The 19,737-nt window shown below is 33.8% G+C and overlaps 2 protein-coding genes across 3 annotated transcripts; one reads left to right on the top strand and one right to left on the bottom strand.

The window, feature by feature from the left end:
* Positions 1–1,280: 1,280 nt before the first annotated feature.
* On the top strand, positions 1,281–9,038 carry LOC123718754 (sodium-coupled monocarboxylate transporter 1-like). The gene is made up of 13 exons (XM_045675522.1): positions 1,281–1,475; positions 2,940–3,099; positions 3,304–3,421; positions 3,682–3,749; positions 4,261–4,415; positions 4,791–4,931; positions 5,406–5,624; positions 6,040–6,167; positions 6,476–6,618; positions 6,901–7,079; positions 7,423–7,543; positions 7,647–7,790; positions 8,426–9,038. The coding sequence occupies exons 1-13, from the start codon at positions 1,294–1,296 to the stop codon at positions 8,456–8,458; spliced, it is 1,791 nt and encodes a 596-aa protein (XP_045531478.1). The 5' UTR covers positions 1,281–1,293; the 3' UTR covers positions 8,459–9,038.
* Positions 9,039–9,526: 488 nt separating this feature from the next.
* LOC123718752 (sodium/potassium/calcium exchanger 4) lies at positions 9,527–16,946 on the bottom strand. Of its 2 annotated transcripts, none has more exons than XM_045675520.1 (10): positions 16,809–16,946; positions 13,164–13,346; positions 12,723–12,910; positions 12,377–12,563; positions 12,232–12,303; positions 11,881–12,161; positions 11,534–11,696; positions 11,227–11,328; positions 10,782–10,903; positions 9,527–10,517 (listed from the first exon to the last, which is right to left on the bottom strand). In XM_045675520.1, exons 1-10 carry the CDS (start codon positions 16,819–16,821, stop codon positions 10,290–10,292), a joined length of 1,539 nt encoding a protein of 512 aa, XP_045531476.1. In that variant the 5' UTR covers positions 16,822–16,946; the 3' UTR covers positions 9,527–10,289. The 2 variants fall into 2 exon arrangements, with proteins under 2 accessions (XP_045531476.1, XP_045531477.1); XM_045675521.1 differs by having other exon boundaries at positions 16,742–16,811.
* Positions 16,947–19,737: the final 2,791 nt, after the last annotated feature.

Below are 19,737 nucleotides of genomic sequence, written 5' to 3'. Positions count from 1 at the left end.
ATACATGACGCCAAGTGAATTTGAGCGAAAAGGCCGATTTGAGACAAGTATGGCGACCATCTTGTTTTTGGATGTTTTAGACTAAAACTTCCACCTCATCAAATTGCTATCAGTTCTTGACCCCTCAACCGCAACCTCGAAATCGGACCGTTTAGGCAGGCCGTTGATATTTTTTTACCCTGGATTTGCCAGATTTGTCCGTCAATCGATTTTAAGTCTCTTTTTTATTATTTTGAATTAATACGTATATTATTAAAAACAAAACTTCTTTCGGTTTTGCGCCATTTCACATATTTTCCTTGTTATTATCAAAGTACAATATGTAATGTAAAATAAAATAGGATTGTAGTGATCGCCTTGCACAAAGTGGGTATGGAACGTCGGTAATCTTCCAGACAATTCAAAAGCTTGGTATCAACCGTATGTTCGTATATCATACTATCTACAGATACAACAACACTTGTGTCTGTCGAAGACCAGAAAAAATCGTGGCGTCCTCGTGCTGTTAGAACTCCAGAGGCTGTTAATTCTGTTAAAGCCAGTATTCGTCGTAACCCCATTAGGAAGCAAAAAATCTTATCGCGAGAAATGAAGATTCCCGCTAGGATTCGTGTATTATAAAAAAAGACCTGAAGCTCGGTGCTTATCGTCGATATACAGGACATATATGTTTACAACTAAAGAGAGTGGATCGACCAAAACGCCTTCTGTCGCGATATGCAGGTGAAAAGCACAGACTGAAGCACTGACTCATCCTGTGCCAGTGATGGTTTGGTAGGGCATGGCTTATCAAAGAGTTACAAAACTACATTTTTGTGGTAAAGGAAAACTTCAAAGTGTATCAAGATACAGTTTTGGATCATGTTGTGAAACCTACCATCAATGCGATTTTTAAAAATATCCCGTAGACGTTTCAGTAGGATTCTGAATTCAGGCATGCCTGCTCTAAACGACACGGCGAAATTGAGTCTCTTAACAACATCTTTGGAGCAAGCAGTGGTTAAATTTTCCTAAGAAACAGTGCGTAAATCCATAGTTTCGTGACCAAACAGATCCAGATAAAGGCCTGTCTTAAAGCTTTATTTATTTCTGAGACTTTAATAATTATGTATAAATTTTAATAATATTACATAACTTCATTTATTATACACGTTTTAATTTGTAACAGACCTTATGGCTGGACTAAGTTGCGATTACCAGCATATTATCCCGTTGTTGGGCAATAAGTTTTCTTGAAGAGGGCATCATTAGCCTGTTGTATCAAACGTTGTGTGGCGACGGGCACGTTCAGTCATGGATGTGGTATACTTTAACTGGCTGGACTATCTCGTTTTCGGCGCGATGTTGGGCTTGTCAGCACTCATCGGTATATATTTTGCGTTCTTCGCTAAACGGAAACAGAATACCACATCCGAATACCTAATGGGTGGGAAGACTATGGGAATGTTTCCTATATCCATGTCGTTAATAGCTAGGTAAGACTTATACTTGACTTATAATCTTAAGGTGCTTTAAACACCTAGAACAGATTGGATTTATTCTCAGGTAAGTAGGTCCAGAAGGGCTACCCACAGACGCCACTGACATAGTTTTCAAAATCTTGTATAGGAAAATAATTAATAATGATTACTGATTCTTTTGTCTGCTTATAGCTATAATATATGCTATGTTGGCTTGCGATAGAATAAAACTGAACAGTTTTCAGAAGCTTGATCTCCATCACAGCTGACTGGACGCGTCAAATACCGTTTACACTGATAATTCTATTTGATCAAGACGGTAATAGCTCAGATGATAATTATTAATATATAGGCAATTAAAATAATGTATAGAGCATCATATTTTATTTTTATAGAACTCGTAACTATACGTATATACGTCGTACTCGTTATACGTCGAGGCAACAGAAGGCTTACATCGTTTTTGATTGCCTTTTATTAGCAAATGCCTTCCCCAGCTTCCTTCACTCCACTCCGTTCCGGACTATTGGCTCCACACGCTTCCAGCTGTTTCTTACCTAGTCTTTGTATAATCGCTGAAATTAATTATATTGCAGATCGTATAGAGGCCGAGAGCGTTTTTAACGCATACATTTTTATGTACATTTTGAACTGGTCATAAAATTGTGTTACAAACAAGTGGTCACAGAAAGCTTTCAACACTTATTTATCGTTGAAACTTTTAAATTAAAAGTTAAAATTAAACAATTTCATATTTGAGTCGCCAACGTAGCACGCGGGCGGGGGATTTGTTGTATGTTGAATTATTTTATAATTTGTACCTATATGTATATTTAATTGAAAATAAGCTTCTGTTAAACTGATTCCTTGTAGTAAATAAACAAGTAATGCATTCTAAGCTTTCCCTTAAATTCAGGTACAGTTTGGCCTCGAAGCGAGTAGTGGTAGTTGCAAGTAGACGGTGTGAGGAATTGAGACTCAATTGTAGGAGCTATTAGTGGAGACGTCCGAGTGGGGAGCACAATTGATCACGTTGCTCAATCCGCCTACCTACACAGCATGGCTTCGCTAATAATAGGATCGTATTTTTAGACAATTGAGAAGTGCAAAATTATTATTCTTATATAAAAAAAATAGTCAACCTAGTTGATATCTCGAATGAATATGGCAAAATAGCATGTGCTAAAATATGAAAACTGCAATACCTTGAGTTAAAATAAATAGTCGAATGAGAGTAGTTGTGTTAGAATTAAGAACTATAAAAAAAAATATCCTCATACTGGGATTTATACATTAAAAAGTGGTCCGATACTACATTATCTGTTCAAATTCGCGGATACGTTATTATTATAAGCGTAAAGCTACATTAGACCAAATCCATTGTATTGGTATCAGATTTGGGAACGCCTGACTTCGGGTTAGGAGTCGCATAGAGTAACTCTAGTTCACCCATCAACATCTTTATATATATTTTTTCAGTTATATATCGGGCATATCATTACTCGGTCTGCCAGCAGAGATGTATACATATGGCACGCAACTTTGGGCCATTGTGTTGTCTGAGTGGATAGTTTCAGTTACCATAGCAATCGTCTACTTACCAGTCTTCTATAACTTACAAATAACGTCTACCTATGAGGTAAGTGGCGGCGCGGCTAAATAAGTCCAGCATTAGTTATGAAGTAGTTTCTTCATTTTGCTACTCATTGTAATTGTAACACGTACTCGCTTCTTTACGGTTATATAATTCGATTTTGTGTTCATGAATTACTAGAGAGAACAAGTATAAGTGCTTAGTGGCTAAACTATTTATTTTTTGGATTGGACGATTGTTTGTTTGCAGTACTTGCGTCTCCGCTTTAACCAGAATGTGCAGTTGTTGGGTTCGATAATATTTATTATAAAAATGTTACTCTACATACCGATCGTGATATATGTGCCAGCTCTCGCTTTTAATCAAGGTAAGTCTTACACTCGTAGTAGCTAGACGTAACCCTAGATTTAGACTCACCGCCTATTGCTTACCATTGAAGATTTCTGCAATGCTTAGAAGCTTGCAACTGTCTGCAACAAGTAGTGGTTTTCAAATATATTTTTTTTTATACTAGTAGTTTAAAACGAGACGTCGAAGTACGGAAACTAATTTCGTATTCAATCTCCAAGTTCAATTATATTATAAAATCACTTTGCAATTCATAATTATAAATTATATTTTTTACAGTAACGGGTATTAATCTACACTTGATAACACCAATCGTGTGCCTTGTGTGCATTTTCTACACTACATTAGTAAGTGATTTTTCTCTTAAATAACTCTTAGGGTAAGATCAAAAGTTAAGCTAACTCTAGCATAATTCAGAATTCGATTACAGTGAGATAAACATGATGTTAAGTTTCAAATTAAATCTCATTCTTAATTTTCCTTATTATATTAATATTTTCTCCAGTTGTATATTGTACTAAGGGTCGTGTAAGTACGTTATTAGTATAATGTAACAACACGCAAATACATAGTCGAAATAACTAACATCATCGTATACACGAATTCAAGTACGACCAGCCCCTGTTCACGAGTATCACGCATGGCCAGCCATCGGCCCCATCGCCATATTTTAGGGAGAGAGACAACCCAACGCATGGACGCCGCCACAAGCGATAACGTTTAAGCGAGCATGACGATCCGACGAATGTGAACTTGGCTACATAAGAAAATAATATTACTACTAATTATACTGAAAATATATATAATTCCCGTGACTAGAAAATAATAATAGTATGATCATTGATGTTCGATGTACAGGGCGGCATCAAAGCTGTTGTATGGACGGATACCCTACAAACAATACTAATGTATTTTGGAGTTATCTTCATTGTGATATATGGGACGTGGCGTATAGGAGGTGTAGGAGAGGTGATGAGGATCAATGAGGAGGGAGATCGTTTGGAATTCTTTAAGTTAGTGGCTATGGTAACTTTTTTAATCTTGTCATAGCATGAAACAAATATAGAACGTTTAAAAACATTATTCAAACAATAAACTTACTTAGTATTGCGTTTTAGAGCCCTTTCATTGACTTTTGTTCTTTTAGGATATTTGTGTAGCGTAGCTTTCATTTAAAAAGTTAAAATGTAACACCATCAGGTAATGTCATTAACTTATGGACAAAACATTTTGTTGGGTCAATAAAAATAATTTCAATAGATAGTGTAAATCCATATTAACAAAATAGCGGCCAAAGTTTTGAATATAAATGGCTTTTTATTTTCTATCTACATCTGACAAGCGTATAGTGACATAATTGTGGTTTACAAGTAACTATTGACTTTCAGTATGGACCCGGACCCAACAATTCGACACACCTTTTGGACTACAGTTATTGGAAACTACTTCAGTTGGCTGGCATCCTGCTCTGTAAACCAGGCAATGGTGCAGAGATGTCTCGCCCTTCCTTCGCTTAAGAAAGCACGCATGTATGCACTTTTCATAACTTCTATAGGTACCCCTCATCTCAGTATTACACTCACCACAGACGGGTTCTGCGAAAAGCCAGCCTTTTAAGAAGGTCTTGTTATCCTATAATCTATACTATTTTGTAGTAAGAATGCCAAGAATATGAAGAACACTTCATAGTACTGAGATTTCTATTACTAAACGAACAAAGTTGCAATCAAAAATTAGTTACTTGTAAAATATTAAAAAATAAGACGTTGCAAAATCTTGGCGCTTGCCTGATTATATACTAATGATGAAATATATTACCCCTAAAAAGATGAATAAGTATAACTTTAGTAAGTTTATAGAGAAGTAAATACTAATATTATATATATGTAAGTAGTCTCCGCCTCAGCGACACATTAATTGAAGCTTGATTTTAAACCAGTCATTTATAAACTAAAAAGAAAACGCGCAAAAGATGTGGAACTCGAATTATTGTTTTATTCTAGAACGATCCTGATAATGGCGGTGGGTATTTACGTGATCGTCTCCCTCTGCTGCTACACGGGTCTCGTGGTGTATGCTACATTTGCCTCTTGTGACCCACTGACAACTGGCGCTATCCGCAAGAGTGATCAGCTCCTCCCTTACTTGGTGATGACTATCACTGGATCCATTCCTGCCCTTCCCGGGATCTTCATGAGTGGCGTGTTCAGTGCAGCCTTGAGGTTACATATCATTCGTTATTAATATTGATTACATGCCATTGATATGGAATGTAGCAGATGGTAAGGTCATATATTATTTGATATGATAGAAAATGTGATCGTTTCATACCCAATTTAATTTCACAGCCTGTGTTCAGGTACTGCAAGATTCGTAGAGAAAGACCACCCTGTGGTGGTCTATTGGCGACATCGGAGTTATCGAACATTTTATGTATTTATATTTATTCGAATTATTAATATATTTAAGACGGTGATCACTTATATATTAATTTAATGTAATTTCAGCTCGCCCATTTAAACGCTAATGAATTCATTAGCGTTTATTAATTAATTAATTAGCAGTGATAACTCATTTTCTTCCGTCTCATATGAAGGTTTCAGATTTTATTGAATATTATTTTGAAAATGATTCCAGTACAATGTCGACCGGTCTCAACTCCATGTGTGGTGTCATATTTGAAGACCTCATCAGACCGGCGTATAACAAACCAATTTCGGAAAAAACTGCAAGTTTCATAATGAAAATAATTGTTGTTATCATAGGTAAGGGACGTAGAAAGAGGTTTTATGATCAAGCAAGACCTAGGGTCTAAATCTGACGCAGTGATTGTCTTAGAAACTTAGCTTAATTATATCTTGTCACAAGGCCTACACTTTGATAATTTTTGAATTGATTATCAATTACATATTTTTGCCTTGACTACAGACAAAAGAAAATTCTACTCACTCAATATTATATAATTTAAACAAACAAAGCAATTACATAGTTATAGTTCTATAACTATTAACATTATTAGTGAAATAAAAAAGGAAAAATTATAAAATTTAGTTTTATCAACTTTTTTTTTCAGGAGCAACGTGTGTGGCTTTAGTATTACTGGTGGAGCATATGGGCGCTCTGATCCAGGCGGGGAAAAGTCTTGCAGGCATCACAGCTGGAAGCCTGCTTGGTCTCTTTACGATGGGGCTCTTTATGCCTTGGATTAATGCCTCTGTAATTAACTTAAAATATCCACGAAATAAGTATAAACTTATGCTATTCACGGTAAATTACATTTAAATTAGGTTTACTTAAATTTAAAAGCAATGACAATGATTAAGATGTTGAGGGGAAATACCTGCATCTCGTAAAGTATTTTAACAAAATGTTGATCTCGTAAAATATTTTGACAAGATATTCTCTTAGAGCATTCTAATAAGCTAAGGTATATAAAAATACATAGTCTTTCTTTTTAATGATAATATTTGATACTGTCCTATTTTTTTATACAATCAGGGTGCACTAGCAGGAGGCATCACATCCACTCTTCTGGTTGGTTGGATGTCACTTGGAACACAGGCGGCGATGTTACGAGGTGACATCGTGATCGCTGCTAAACCAGTCAGTGTAGCCGGATGTCCCGGAAATATTACCATTCCCACAATCAGTTCACAAAGTAGTATTGAGTTTGACAGGTATTTTATCTTTTTTTGTACACATTTTTTCTTTGCCTGGCCCAGACGTAGAGTAGACACTGGTGCATATACGTAGGATGCAAAACCGAATTATATAATGCGATGTTCCAACCTTAGACACCTCTTTGTGGAACCAGAGATTTTTCCGAACCCTTACGACTTATGAGCATTCAATAAAATATTGTACCTGTCCCTGCCTTCTGTCCCATAAAAATAACGTTGACGCTTCCGTCCAAGGCTCCCCGATGCCGTTTAGATTCCCCCCCCCCCCCCCCCCCCCTATGAAAACCCACTCACACTTTATGTACCTAACAGCTTTTTAAAATAACTATATATTTTGCAGATCGGGAACATTTTTCTTGTATAGAATAAGTTATTTCTACTATACTTTAATTGGAATGTTGGTTTGTGTCTTCACTGGGACCATTGTGTCGTTCTTCACTGACCCAAACGACCCTGCTATGGTAAGTATTATAAGTTAATTTACAATAAATGACATTGTTCGAAAGAGCCTCTAATGTGTAAAAATATTCTCTATTAACAGTGAGCTCGTAATGCTAATTACAGGTCCATAGAGATCTTTTAACGCCGGTGATACATCGCTTTTTGCCACTGCAAAGCCCTCAATGTATCAGGCCGAGGCTTACCCAACATGACATAGAACTACACGCCAGAGAAATGGAGGAGTTGTGTGCACAAGCTGCCTTCATGGTCAGTTTATAGCATAGTTAATATTTTAATAGCATTGAAGTTGTTCCTTGTCTTTCAGGTTTTGTTTCGAGACTGGTCATCACTTTAAAAGTGGACAATTGACAAGGTGTAAATTACTCTCTCTTTCTTTCTCTCTTCTTTATGAGAGAAAAAAGAAGAAAATTGCTCGGAAAATTAGAAAATGTAAAAATACTTAACCACCATATTAAGTAATCATGGCTTTTGTTACGATAGCAATTTTTTTCTCGCCAAATATCGTCAAAGAGGATGTAAGAAAACTGAATATCGTTTAAAACAAATGCTTCGATCGGAGTTATTATATTTATAAAATACATATAAAATAATTACAGTCGCTAATTGTTTATGGCATTAATCTTCAAAATCCATGCTTTTTACATGACCATGTCGCCTATTCCCATGCGGAATATGAACAAAACTATTTATATTCGCGCCAGAAAAGCAAACAAAGAATATTGTAAATCATAAAGCATTAGAATATTAAACACTTTGTTTCTGAAATATTTTTTTAGTTAATTATTCCTATTCGAAATTAATATTCATGTTTAAGACAGGACAACGTCTGTACGGTCTGCTAGTTATCTATAATTGTAATATATATGATTTATCTATTTCAGAAAGAAAAATGCGCTGGCATCGATGATTTATAAAAACAAAAATCAAAACTTGGTCAATAACTTCTTAGCGTCTTTTCAACTTTAGACTCTTTTATCCTAAAATCTATTTTGTAAACTGAGTTTACCTCAAATGATGCTATTAAGTATAAGAAAATATTAAAGAGGAAATAAATAAATTTTATGTTGTAAAACTAATACTGCCGATGTATAAATGTGTGCGTGTCTATTATATTATTACTTAAGTAATCTTAGTATATTTTTGGTATAAAACAGTTAATTTCTCTTTACTCCCATTGTCAACAGTTGTATGAGCGCTTGGCTGCACGTAACACAAATAAAGATTAAAAATTTTTGTTTTATTACAAAAAAAAGATTTTACAGAGACAATAATATGTATTGTATGTAAATATGTATTGATAATATAATATTATTAGGAATTTCACCCCGCTGAGGACAAGCTAAGCCTTTATAGGTTAACTGGATTTATATCCAGCGGAATAATCTATTACTTCAAATGCAAAACGGCTTAAAAGTTTCAGTTCAGTAGGAATGTATATTATACTTTTTTTTGAAAAATAAATAACAAAGAAACAGTATTATATTTATATGTAGAATTGTAGAAATCGAATAAAAAATCTTAAACATGTCTATATCTTTATTTACTAGTCCAATCTGCAATATAATAAGAACAAATGACATTTTATTTACAAAAAACCTAAATATTCACAGTTAAAATATAAAAATCAGGTTTAGTAAAATGATGCTATTTCTGAGGTGCATTAATTATCGTAACTAATATAATATCTTGAAAACTGTACTCTGTAAAATTTAAAAAAGCATCTGGCTGCATCATCAAGCTGCTATTTGTTTTTATACTTTATCTTCAATTTACAACATTGGACCAAGGCAAAATAATAAGTTTTTGCCTCAGTAAAACACATCTCTCCAACATCGACTTAGTTTGAGAGGTATCCGTATTATTTTTACAATACACATTTTATTGTATTTCATCTGTAATTAATGTATACCACTAAATGGATATATAATATTACCAACATAGTAAATCGTGTTGTAAAAAGTATACGTTTGTCAAATGAATTATAGATATAAATTATTTTTGTTGGCGTATTTTTGTAATATTCCTGTAACTGTTTTATGATTTATTATCTACAAACAAAATACAGATGTACAAAAGTGGATGTAGCCAAACTATGATAAAAAGTAAAAAATGCAATTAGAATCTTTGCTTTGGATTTTGGATAAAGCAGTATTTAACCTAGATGTACTTAAAAATAGACACGTATTTAAAGAGAATGCTCTAAAATAGAATGTTCTATATATCAATTACTATTTTAATATTATACAGATGAGGTCTAAGATGTTTTCTTAACTACAACTTCATGAAAGGAATAAATCGCGTATAGGGAACTTTCAATGGTTAACAAAAAGTCGCTTCAATTTCTTTCGCGGAAGTATGTGAACTCGAAGAAATATTTTTTATTACTAAAGAATTTGGAATCACCAAAATTGTTACATAAAGTAAACAGCTTTTCTGGGATCAAGAATTTATTAAAAATAGCTTTGAGAGACATAAGTGAGTTATGTAGCACCAAGTGGAGGTGACCTCTAAAGAAATCGAATACAGTCAATACTTTACATGAATACTAGGGTTGCCAATTAATTTAAAAATTCTTAAAATATGTTAAGCCGTAACACATATCTATTTTTTTTATAAATCTTTGATGTTAAATTAGTTTTAAAGTGAACGTATAAAAAATTAACAACAAGCACTACTACTAGTTGACAACCCAAGTAATACACTTCACACTGGTCAAGCGATTTATCCATAGAGTTCCTTTAATAGTTAAGATTTTAATTCACTTCTCCTGCAAGTGCGCACATTCACAGGGAAGAATACGTTTAACTCAATCAAGGTTGCCAGAACCAGAAACATCGCGTACATTCCCAGGCACGCTCGCCCCACGGCTCTGTCCAGCTTGAACTTGTTGAACCAAAACGTCAAATACAACAGTAGAAGAGTTGACAATAGCGATATCGCCGAGTATTCCAATCCCATGGAGTTTATCTTCACCTATTGAAACAAGTGTATTGTTATATTGACGATAAATAAACTATTCGCTTTAACACAACCTAATATTTTATTGTATGAAATTCTCTCAGTTTGCTAGCAATATAATATGTATTGTATATGTTTATTTATAATGAATAAAAGATAACGAAAGGAAAGTGAGAGGTTATCATAAGACTGTGGGCCCAATTTCGCACTGCAGCGCAACAATCGCAAGGCATTCAAAAAATTCGCATTAGTTGTACAATATCAGAAAAAAATTCTAACCCAGTAATTGCCAGGTTCTGCTGGTGTCAAGGACGCCTTTATGAGCCAAGGTAGACCAAGACATAATAGGATGTCAAACGTATTTGATCCAATTGAATTGCTGATTCCCATTGATCCGTGTCCTAAATGAAATAAATATATACATATTGAATAACGTTGTTAGCAGTATTCAAACGTGTACGAGTAGTTCGCCACTGTATTGAAACTGAACGAAGTTTATTACAATCCAAAAAAGGAAGGAAGGAATGATGATATTGAACACATTATTCTTGATTTTTACTCTACTAGGTTTTGTTTTTTTTGGCTTGAAACCAAAAATGATCGTTGCAAGAGTGGTCATCACTATTAATTGTTAAATTGCAATATCCTTCCACTTGACTAAGCGGAAGAAGTATTCTCAAAATGAGATTACGTAGTAAACGAACAATAAAAAAGCGTCCTCAACCTTGTTTAGCTACTATAACGCTAGAAACTGCTTCTGGAACTGAAGTACCGGCGGCTAAAAATGTTATCCCCATCACTGAATCTGGTATCATTAGGGTGTCCCCTGAAAATAAAATGAGTTAATTTCTGATTAAAATATAGAATTCTACTGCTGCACAAAATATTAAGTCTCTCAGTGCTTACGGTCAGTATCTATATTGTAGGTAATCTAATCAATACGAGATTTAAAATACAACTGTTTAGGGTTGATTCCAAAAAGCAAATATATACATATAAAAGTCACCCAGGTAAATTTTTCAACTACTTACCGATAATAGTAATCATCCAAGCGACGATATATGAAAGAGATCCGATCCAAACTATACACATAAGGAATGTCAAAGGAAACCAATTCTTGAATTTTGGTTTCTCGCAATCAGGAATTGTAAACAGAAATACTAAATGAATGGGCCAGGTAATGATCCAAGTTGCCTGAAATCATTGAAAGATATGTAAAAAAATTGAAGTAAAAAAATCAAATATATGCAGTTGCTGCCCTAAATTGGTTATAAATAACTATAAAGTATTATCTAAAAACGTAAGTATCTTAAAACTTTACGCCGAACGGATGAACCGACATTGTATGGAAAAATAAATGATCTTAGCTGCAATTTACCTTTGTAAGTTTACTTCTACCGGTCGGCCACTTCCAAAGCGAATGCTCATATTCATCTAGCACTTCCTTATTAGTGTCAACATTTTGATTAACTTCATCTGAGTGAACAATTTCCAAATCAAGCACATTGACGCTTGTATCTTCATTTGACTTGACCTCTTGTTCTTTACTTATTTTTCCTTTATCTCCAGTATCAGCTATTATTGCCCCAGCTTTAATGTTTCCATTATGTTGATGATGATCAATGTTTTCATGCTTGTTAATTGACTTTTCCTTTCCATCTGAATAAAATACGTTTTTTTAAATCATGTAATTTTGTGACTGTAAAGGCATAAATTTATATTAACAAACCTATCTCAACTTGAGCATTGTCATCTTTTTCTTCGTCTGTTTTAATCATATTTGATACGCATTTCCAACTTTCTGTAAAATATTTCAATCGTTATGGTTGTGAAAAATTTGTCTCGAGAACAAATAAAGGAATTTTATATCTTACTTTTAGCAAAATTCTGGATGGATTTGTCGTAGTACATTATGCAGATATAAACTCCATACAAAAGTACGAGGAAAAACGCTTCGTACCACATGACATACTCATCGTGCATGATACAAATAAGTATTGAAACTGTGATACCGTAAGCTAAACAATCTCTTGTTAAGGGCCACCAATCTAATGGCACCACCTGTAATTTATAGAAAAAATATACAAATGCATGACGCAGTTAGTAAAGTACAAGTAGTATTTTTACGCATACATTAAACTGTAAGCAATAACAAAGTACCTACTATATGCATACACAAAGTAAACTAAGAAATCAAAACGAATAATAAAAAAATATTACCATCCCTGCGCCTATACCGCAGCAAGCTGCAACGGCAAGGATGTTAAAGACGGCAGATCCAACTATAGTACCAACCCCGATGTCTCCTTCTGTAATGAACGTGCCTATAACGTTCACGAAGAGCTCCGGAGCTGAGGTGGCGGCCGCCATGAATGTGGCACCGGCTACGTCGTTGGTCATATTCAGAGCTAAAACGTAGTACATTGCATTATTCATTGCGTTTTCAGTTTTGGGAACAATTTTCATTTACATCTTAAACAGTATTTGTGCCATGACTGATATTTTTCGCTTCTGCGCATCTCATAACAGTGGGCAACTCATTTGGCAGCTCTGTATACTCTTAGTCCTAGTACGGTGACAAACCCTTGTTAGGTTATGTAGCCCCCTTTAACTAGCTAGCTAGTGATTAACATACAAGTTTGGGAATTTTCCTATCCTTACCAGTGCATATTCTGTCGACGGCTGGCACAAAAAATTTTTCGCACACTACGGCCAATGCCAGGAATAGATATATGGATATAAGTGCGTGGATCACGATAGCTCCATGTTGCCTTTGAAGCTCTGTAAACAGGCCAGAAGGGAAGTCGTCTATCGCTGGCGGAGTGCAGTTCCGGATATAATTTTCTGAAATTTTATCACTGTTTACTTTCCATTTTTCTCTTCATGTTCAAAAAAATTTAACAAATTATTGCGGTAACCGGCCTATTTATGAATTCACTTTCATTAACAATCCTACTATACATGACATTATTGTTAGGTATTCTCTTCTAAACTTACGCTTATTTTATTGTTTTTATTTCATGTTAATATTTATTCAAACGTCCCTAAGAGTGCGAAAAGTCAACGACGCCATTTAGGTGTGACGAGTACATGCCAGAACATTTGCTTATGAAACGCAAATATATGTAAATTGATTATTTATTACTTTGGAAACATTTCATGTTTCGTGTTCAAATGCGATAAAGATCTATTTGCAAATTACTAAAACATAGGAAGATATACATATTTTTTTAAAATATAATGTCTTTCAGTGATCCAGTAAGTAATAAAGTTGAACAAAATTATCAGCCAATATGTTATAAATTTAAAATGAATATTTAAATACACAAATTAGCTCACAATTGAGATAGTAATATTTTTTAAGTCATTGATTAGACTTCGAATTAGATTGTGTAGTCATTTAAATTTAATAAATAAATGAAGTAGATCCATTGGACTTAATCTCTATATATCGCAATGTAATTTGTATGAAAGCGATGCGTGTAAGAATATTTGCGTTACTGGATATTCACAAAAACGTGATATTTATCAGGAAACCCATCATTTGCGAATCATGCATTTATTGTTACATGTTTTACGCCGCTTTTAATTATGAAGTGTATGAATAATTATAATTATGAAGTTTATTGATACACGAGGCGATTTTAAGAAGAAGAAATATCTGACCATTACCAATCATTCGATCCAAATATTGCAATTAAACTGTTAATGTGTATAGAAATGTTCTTTCGAGATTTATACAGGCTACGTGCTATGCACATTAAACGTGCAGAATTATTGATTATACTTCAAGAATTGAGATTATTAATCAAGATGCTAAAGTAATTTTTTTTTTATAATTGAACGCAAAAATAATAGTCACTATTGCATACTAAACATGTAAAAGTTTGCAACTAACATTGTTTAACTTAGTAGCCGCAAAAATTGAGTTGACGTTGTTAAAGATACGTATTTAGTTAAGTTGACACATCTAAACGTTGGTCGGCTATATTTCATAGATCTGCAGGTACCAAAGCGACCTTTGAACCCAGTGTTTTGTTCAGTTAGTAAACACTGTAAATGAAGGAGCAAGGCAAAGTGCACTAAGTATGTTGCGTCAGACGTGCGTGGCTCAGCTCGTTGGCACATCATCAAATGCATTGAAGGAAATTGGTTGATCAAAGGAGCGGAAGTCCATATTAACGTACGATATCGAGCTATGTACCTTTCTAGAAATGCCCCTCACGCCTATTCGATTTACTATCCCCGGGTCTTACAAATTCACATTTGAAAAATTTATTAAATTACATAATATCTTTGATTTATGTGTGCATCATCAGTGCACTAATCAAAATTGCTATTATAAATAAATAGCAATAACATATTTGCTAAGTATTAGTTATAGTCATATAAACAATAATTTATTTCCAAACATTTAGGACCAAGGTTCCAATATAAATAAGAAAAGTAGATATACTACCTGTAGATGGCTCGTACCTTTGATTTTAACAAGTAAATAAAAAATATTTTTGTTTTATACTCGTGTCGAATTATGGATAGTCGAATATACGACAATCGAACAACGTATTGTGGATTTAATTTATAATTGCTATTGTACTTATTATTTAATAGTCTAATTGCAAATGTGATTATAAATAAATTACCACACTATCTCTTTAGACGTTACGCTTTTAACATCTACAACCAACATTAAGTCGATTAAATTATTCGATTTGAACATATTATTATTAATATTCGTGTAATTATGTGATCGGCTGGATCATTTGTGCCTGACCCACACCGTAGGTTTTCTTGGGTCTAAGGCATGCCGGTTTCCTGGCAATGATTTCACCGTACGAGCATCCATCGGTGCGAACCTACGACCTCAGGACACGCTAAGCTTACTAGGCCTATATTGCTCTCGATTTTATACTACGGTCACAGAAATATATATGTATATACATATTCTGATATTATTCTAAAAAATAGGAAACAAATCTTAATCTTAATGCTCCGTATTTAACTAAAATAGTTCTTAAATGATAAAAACATAATGAAGAATGAATAAAATAAGAGCATCTATGATATAGAAACTAATCTCAACGATTAAATTAAATAAGAGCGATGTCAAATGAATAGCGGTGCAGGTAATATGATAAGCCGCCTACAATCGCAAACTTCCATGCTAGATTTAAATCGTAATCTGCCTTCAGATATCATATTTCATATCATATAGAAGATTAAGTTATTAATTGCATTTGAGACCTCGACAATGAAAAAAAAGCGATGCAGAAAATTTCAAATAAGAGACAAATGATTAAACCCATTTAAGTATAGATTCATTTACATCTAAACTGATAATTATTAATATTGATATTTATAATATAGCGCAAACGGCTCTCTTGTATAAAACAATAATATAAAGAAATGTATTTTTTAGTAATCTTAAAGTTATATAGCAATGAATCAAAAATATAATTAGATGAAAATATTATAAATAGCAATGTCATTACAGTTGTTATTATATACAATTATATCAGTTGTTGTGTTGTGTTTTCCGTTAGTTCTAAATAAAATTTTACCATCTAAGTTAAAACTTACGAAGAAATACATTCAAGTGTTAAGATTATTATAATGCAGTCTTGTTGAATATCTGCACTGTAATGTGATCCCAATTAGCATGGTCAAAATGTGAAATTGGATCGATTTTGGGCACACATTGGTCACGTGAACGAGCAACCTTGTGAGCCCTGCTTGAATCGCGACAATTGTCAATTGTAACACCGGATGGGCACAAGATAACGCACCTCCCCTTGCTATGCTCGTTACAACTCACCGCACGAAAGAAATATTCAGACTCCTTCGACACATATATTCACTTAGGAATCCCTAGGAGTTCCATCTGCGTAATATATGATAAACTGTAGTTTCTTAACATATAGGCCACGTACATATGCCTATAAAAGTGCCTGTTATTTCAAACACAGTTACTTCAAATATATTCAACAAAATCTTATTTTATCGAATTAGACTAAATATACAAATAATCCAGTTTAAATAAGCAGAAAGCCGAAGAAGCAAGCACCTGCAAACGTGGAGTACATTGTTTAATTGGCTGGCCCCTCGAGACCTGCGCACTGGCTAAAAATAAACCGATCAACGAATTAACATTCAACTACCGTAATTACAATCGTCCTTAAATCTGAAGGTGTGGTTCGCTCCATTGTGCCACGCCTGCACTATTACCAAAAGCCACATACCTGCACCTTTGTCTCCCTACTTATCACAACACAATCACCTCCACTCACTAGATACACGGCTACCTACCGGAGGCACTCATTGTGACGGAGGACAGCCAGGGACGACGCTACTCTCGTCCAAATGCCAACGCTCGGCGGGACATAATGGCCAGTGCTCGTCAATAGAAGAATACGCTCAATTACTGTATACGTCGGCACTCGCCAATAGTTGTGCTCAAGTGACTCCACGCGAGGAGTTCTTTGCGAATTGCTGTTAATTGTATTGAATTAAGGACCAATAACCAAGTTAAATTGATGCTACGGTACTTGATACTTTGCATTGCCTCAGAGAAACGGCTCAAAGTTGGATTCATATTCGCTGTTGGGGTTTTTAGGCTTAGAGACCTAATAACTAGTACGTAAGAAGATCGTCACAAGAAAATAATCTCTATATTATATTATTTTCTATTTATATAATGTTTTGTTGAACAATTTAAATAAAAGCTTTGTCTGAATAAAAAATAATGTTTTTAACAGTTATATATTTTATAGGTGTTGTACACACCGTTGATTTGTTGTTCATCTTTCTTTCGAAGGGTCGCTGTTCTAAGACTTAATAACGAATCAATGTTAATTTGAATTTCTGAAATTATATCGTTTTGTATTACAAACTGGTTTTAAAACCACTTAACGCTAAAAATTACGTGTAATTCCTCCCATCAGCAGAGAAGATAAAATTTCTACCTGGCCCTATTACGTCAATGTAGAATTTGCTTCAGGCGCTAATCAAAAATAGACAATATTAATATTAATCAGCTATAAATATAATTAATTTCACACGTTCTCATATAAAATATAGCTGTTATCGGTCATACACACACTCAATGTACCCGATTATAATTACAAAGGGACAGTAACTAAGTTAATCATGCGTTCAGGTTAAAAAATAATGGATTTTGAAACAGTGTTGATTTATAGTATCTATGGTAATCTGATGTTGACGATTTTAGGAGTATAATATGAAGATATAAAGTTTGTGACCATTACCATTTTTTCTCGATGGCAATGCTTCTAAATACGATGGTAAGAAACTAGGTTTTACTTCGTACCCTTCTATAAAACACTGTAAGTTGCAGTCGGCCTAGTTAATTCTACTTATAAATACTACACAAGAAACATTGCGCAATGTCTGAGGGTATAAAAGTGTTTAATAATTTTAAACACCTTTTAGGACTGCATTTTTTTAAATATGAATGAAAAATTTCAATGTGACCCTAGTTATCATCTGAGTCAGATGTTACACCCAATAAAGTAATTATAAGTAATTGTTGCCGCGTGCCGACACAGAGGTCACATTCAATAGTTTTGTAAAATCACAGCTAGAAATACGCTTTCAAAGCGTAATCTAAGATAGAAATTAATTTTTTAATTGTTTACCGTCTGAATTTTTTTTATTTGAAAATGTTTGATTTGAAGTCAGAAAAATTAACGATTAGGTTATGGAAAAGAAAGCACGGAAGTCTAGTCACTGCATTGCTCATTTTAAAATATAATCTAATTAAAACACAGTGCGTCTGTGTCCCTGTATCCCCAACACAAAACACACATCACTTTTTAAAGCCTATGACTAATGAGTTGTCCTGTGTATGCTATATTTGTCATATTTGTTTTGTTTTTTTTTATAAGTTTGTTTATTATAAGTTGAGATTTTCACTTGTTGACCCATCATAAAATTGTCTATGATACACGTCGTGTTCGTACACTGGTGTAGTGTGCGTAGATCTCAATCTACAGGTAGCAGTGGAAAGTTTCGTAAGCATTTCAAATATAATCTAGAGATTAGGAGGTGTTTTTAATGGAATTTTTGTTGATAATTGGAGGAATGAACTAGATATTATAATAATGTCATTGCGTTATATAAGTTTTTTCAGTAAATGTATTTTTAATTTATATTAATACATAATGAAATTACGTACACTACAGACTATGTGTTTTTGGGATATGAGTGCCCTTTGACTACTTTATACTAAAATCTATTCTAATGTACACGTCTTTTAGCTTTTATCTGGAGCAGGGCTCCTAGGATTCATGTGAAAAGGCCAACATTGTAGTTTGTCTATAAACTACCTTGCACTTACTACGATACATTTATAAGCCCAATCAAAGCCTCAATAATTGGCTACCTTCATATTTGAATAACGGTAAAATAATGGTAAAAGAAACATAATCAGTGGAAACTTGCGATAACTGTGACTTCATATACTGCTGAGAGTGACAATTTGTTATTTATAGTTATAAAACATATTAACACAATGCACTCTTACCGTTACAAGGTACTTATATTACGTTATCAGTCGAGTATCGTGATTATCAATTACACTGTTTACTTATTCATGTCAACATCGTACTACGTTGAATTAATATTTATATAGGATAACTTCATTTGTCAATAATATTTTCATTTTACCCACATGAACTCATATTAAATGCTAAAGTTTCAGTAACGGTGTCTTTAGGCCTGGAGACATACTGTTACTGTCCAGGATGGAGTGGTTGAGGTGAACTCCTGAAAGGATTGCATCCTGTGGAAGCGTAGAAGTAAGTTCTACTCGTTTGGGGAAAAACCACGAGTCAATCAAAATTATAAGACCGTGGAAATTATGTATGTGATCTATATGAAAGTAACTTAAACCTAAAAAATATTATAGAAATAGATGAAGAAAAAATTATTATGTAATAGTTCTTCTTCTATTCTGCTTTTCTTCTGTTATTGCTGGTAAAGTAGCTTACCTATAAAAAAAATCACTTGATGCAACAACAGTATTTTCGTATCGCAACTTTTTTTGTTTTTAAATTATCACTTTGTATAGAACGCAGTAAGTTTCACATTCACCTCATATAAGGATTTAGTGTAAATGCAGGCAGGTAGCCATAAGATAAGATAAAACATCGTTTCTTAAACCAATATTGATTAATCTACCAAGACATATTGATCGAATCCTAGTCACCAGCTTAAG

This window comes from Pieris brassicae, chromosome Z (genome assembly GCF_905147105.1).
Source record: "Pieris brassicae chromosome Z, ilPieBrab1.1, whole genome shotgun sequence".
In the NCBI taxonomy this organism is placed as follows: domain Eukaryota; kingdom Metazoa; phylum Arthropoda; class Insecta; order Lepidoptera; family Pieridae; genus Pieris; species Pieris brassicae.
Note: the sequence above shows the minus strand (reverse complement) of the source record. Positions and strands in the feature narration are given on the sequence as shown.

Excerpts from the sequence above, each read along its gene's own strand:
- LOC123718754 (XM_045675522.1), top strand. The coding sequence starts at position 1,294 with ATGGATGTGGTATACTTTAACTGGCTGGACTATCTCGTTTTCGGCGCG. Across the intron at positions 4,416-4,790 it reads GATCGTTTGGAATTCTTTAA|TATGGACCCGGACCCAACAA; the intron begins GTTAGTGGCTAT and ends ATTGACTTTCAG. Across the intron at positions 5,625-6,039 it reads GTGTTCAGTGCAGCCTTGAG|TACAATGTCGACCGGTCTCA; the intron begins GTTACATATCAT and ends AAATGATTCCAG.
- LOC123718752 (XM_045675520.1), bottom strand. Across the intron at positions 10,904-11,226 it reads CGTTATAGTAGCTAAACAAG|GACACGGATCAATGGGAATC; the intron begins GTTGAGGACGCT and ends TATTTCATTTAG. Across the intron at positions 10,518-10,781 it reads CAGAACCTGGCAATTACTGG|GTGAAGATAAACTCCATGGG; the intron begins GTTAGAATTTTT and ends TTGTTTCAATAG.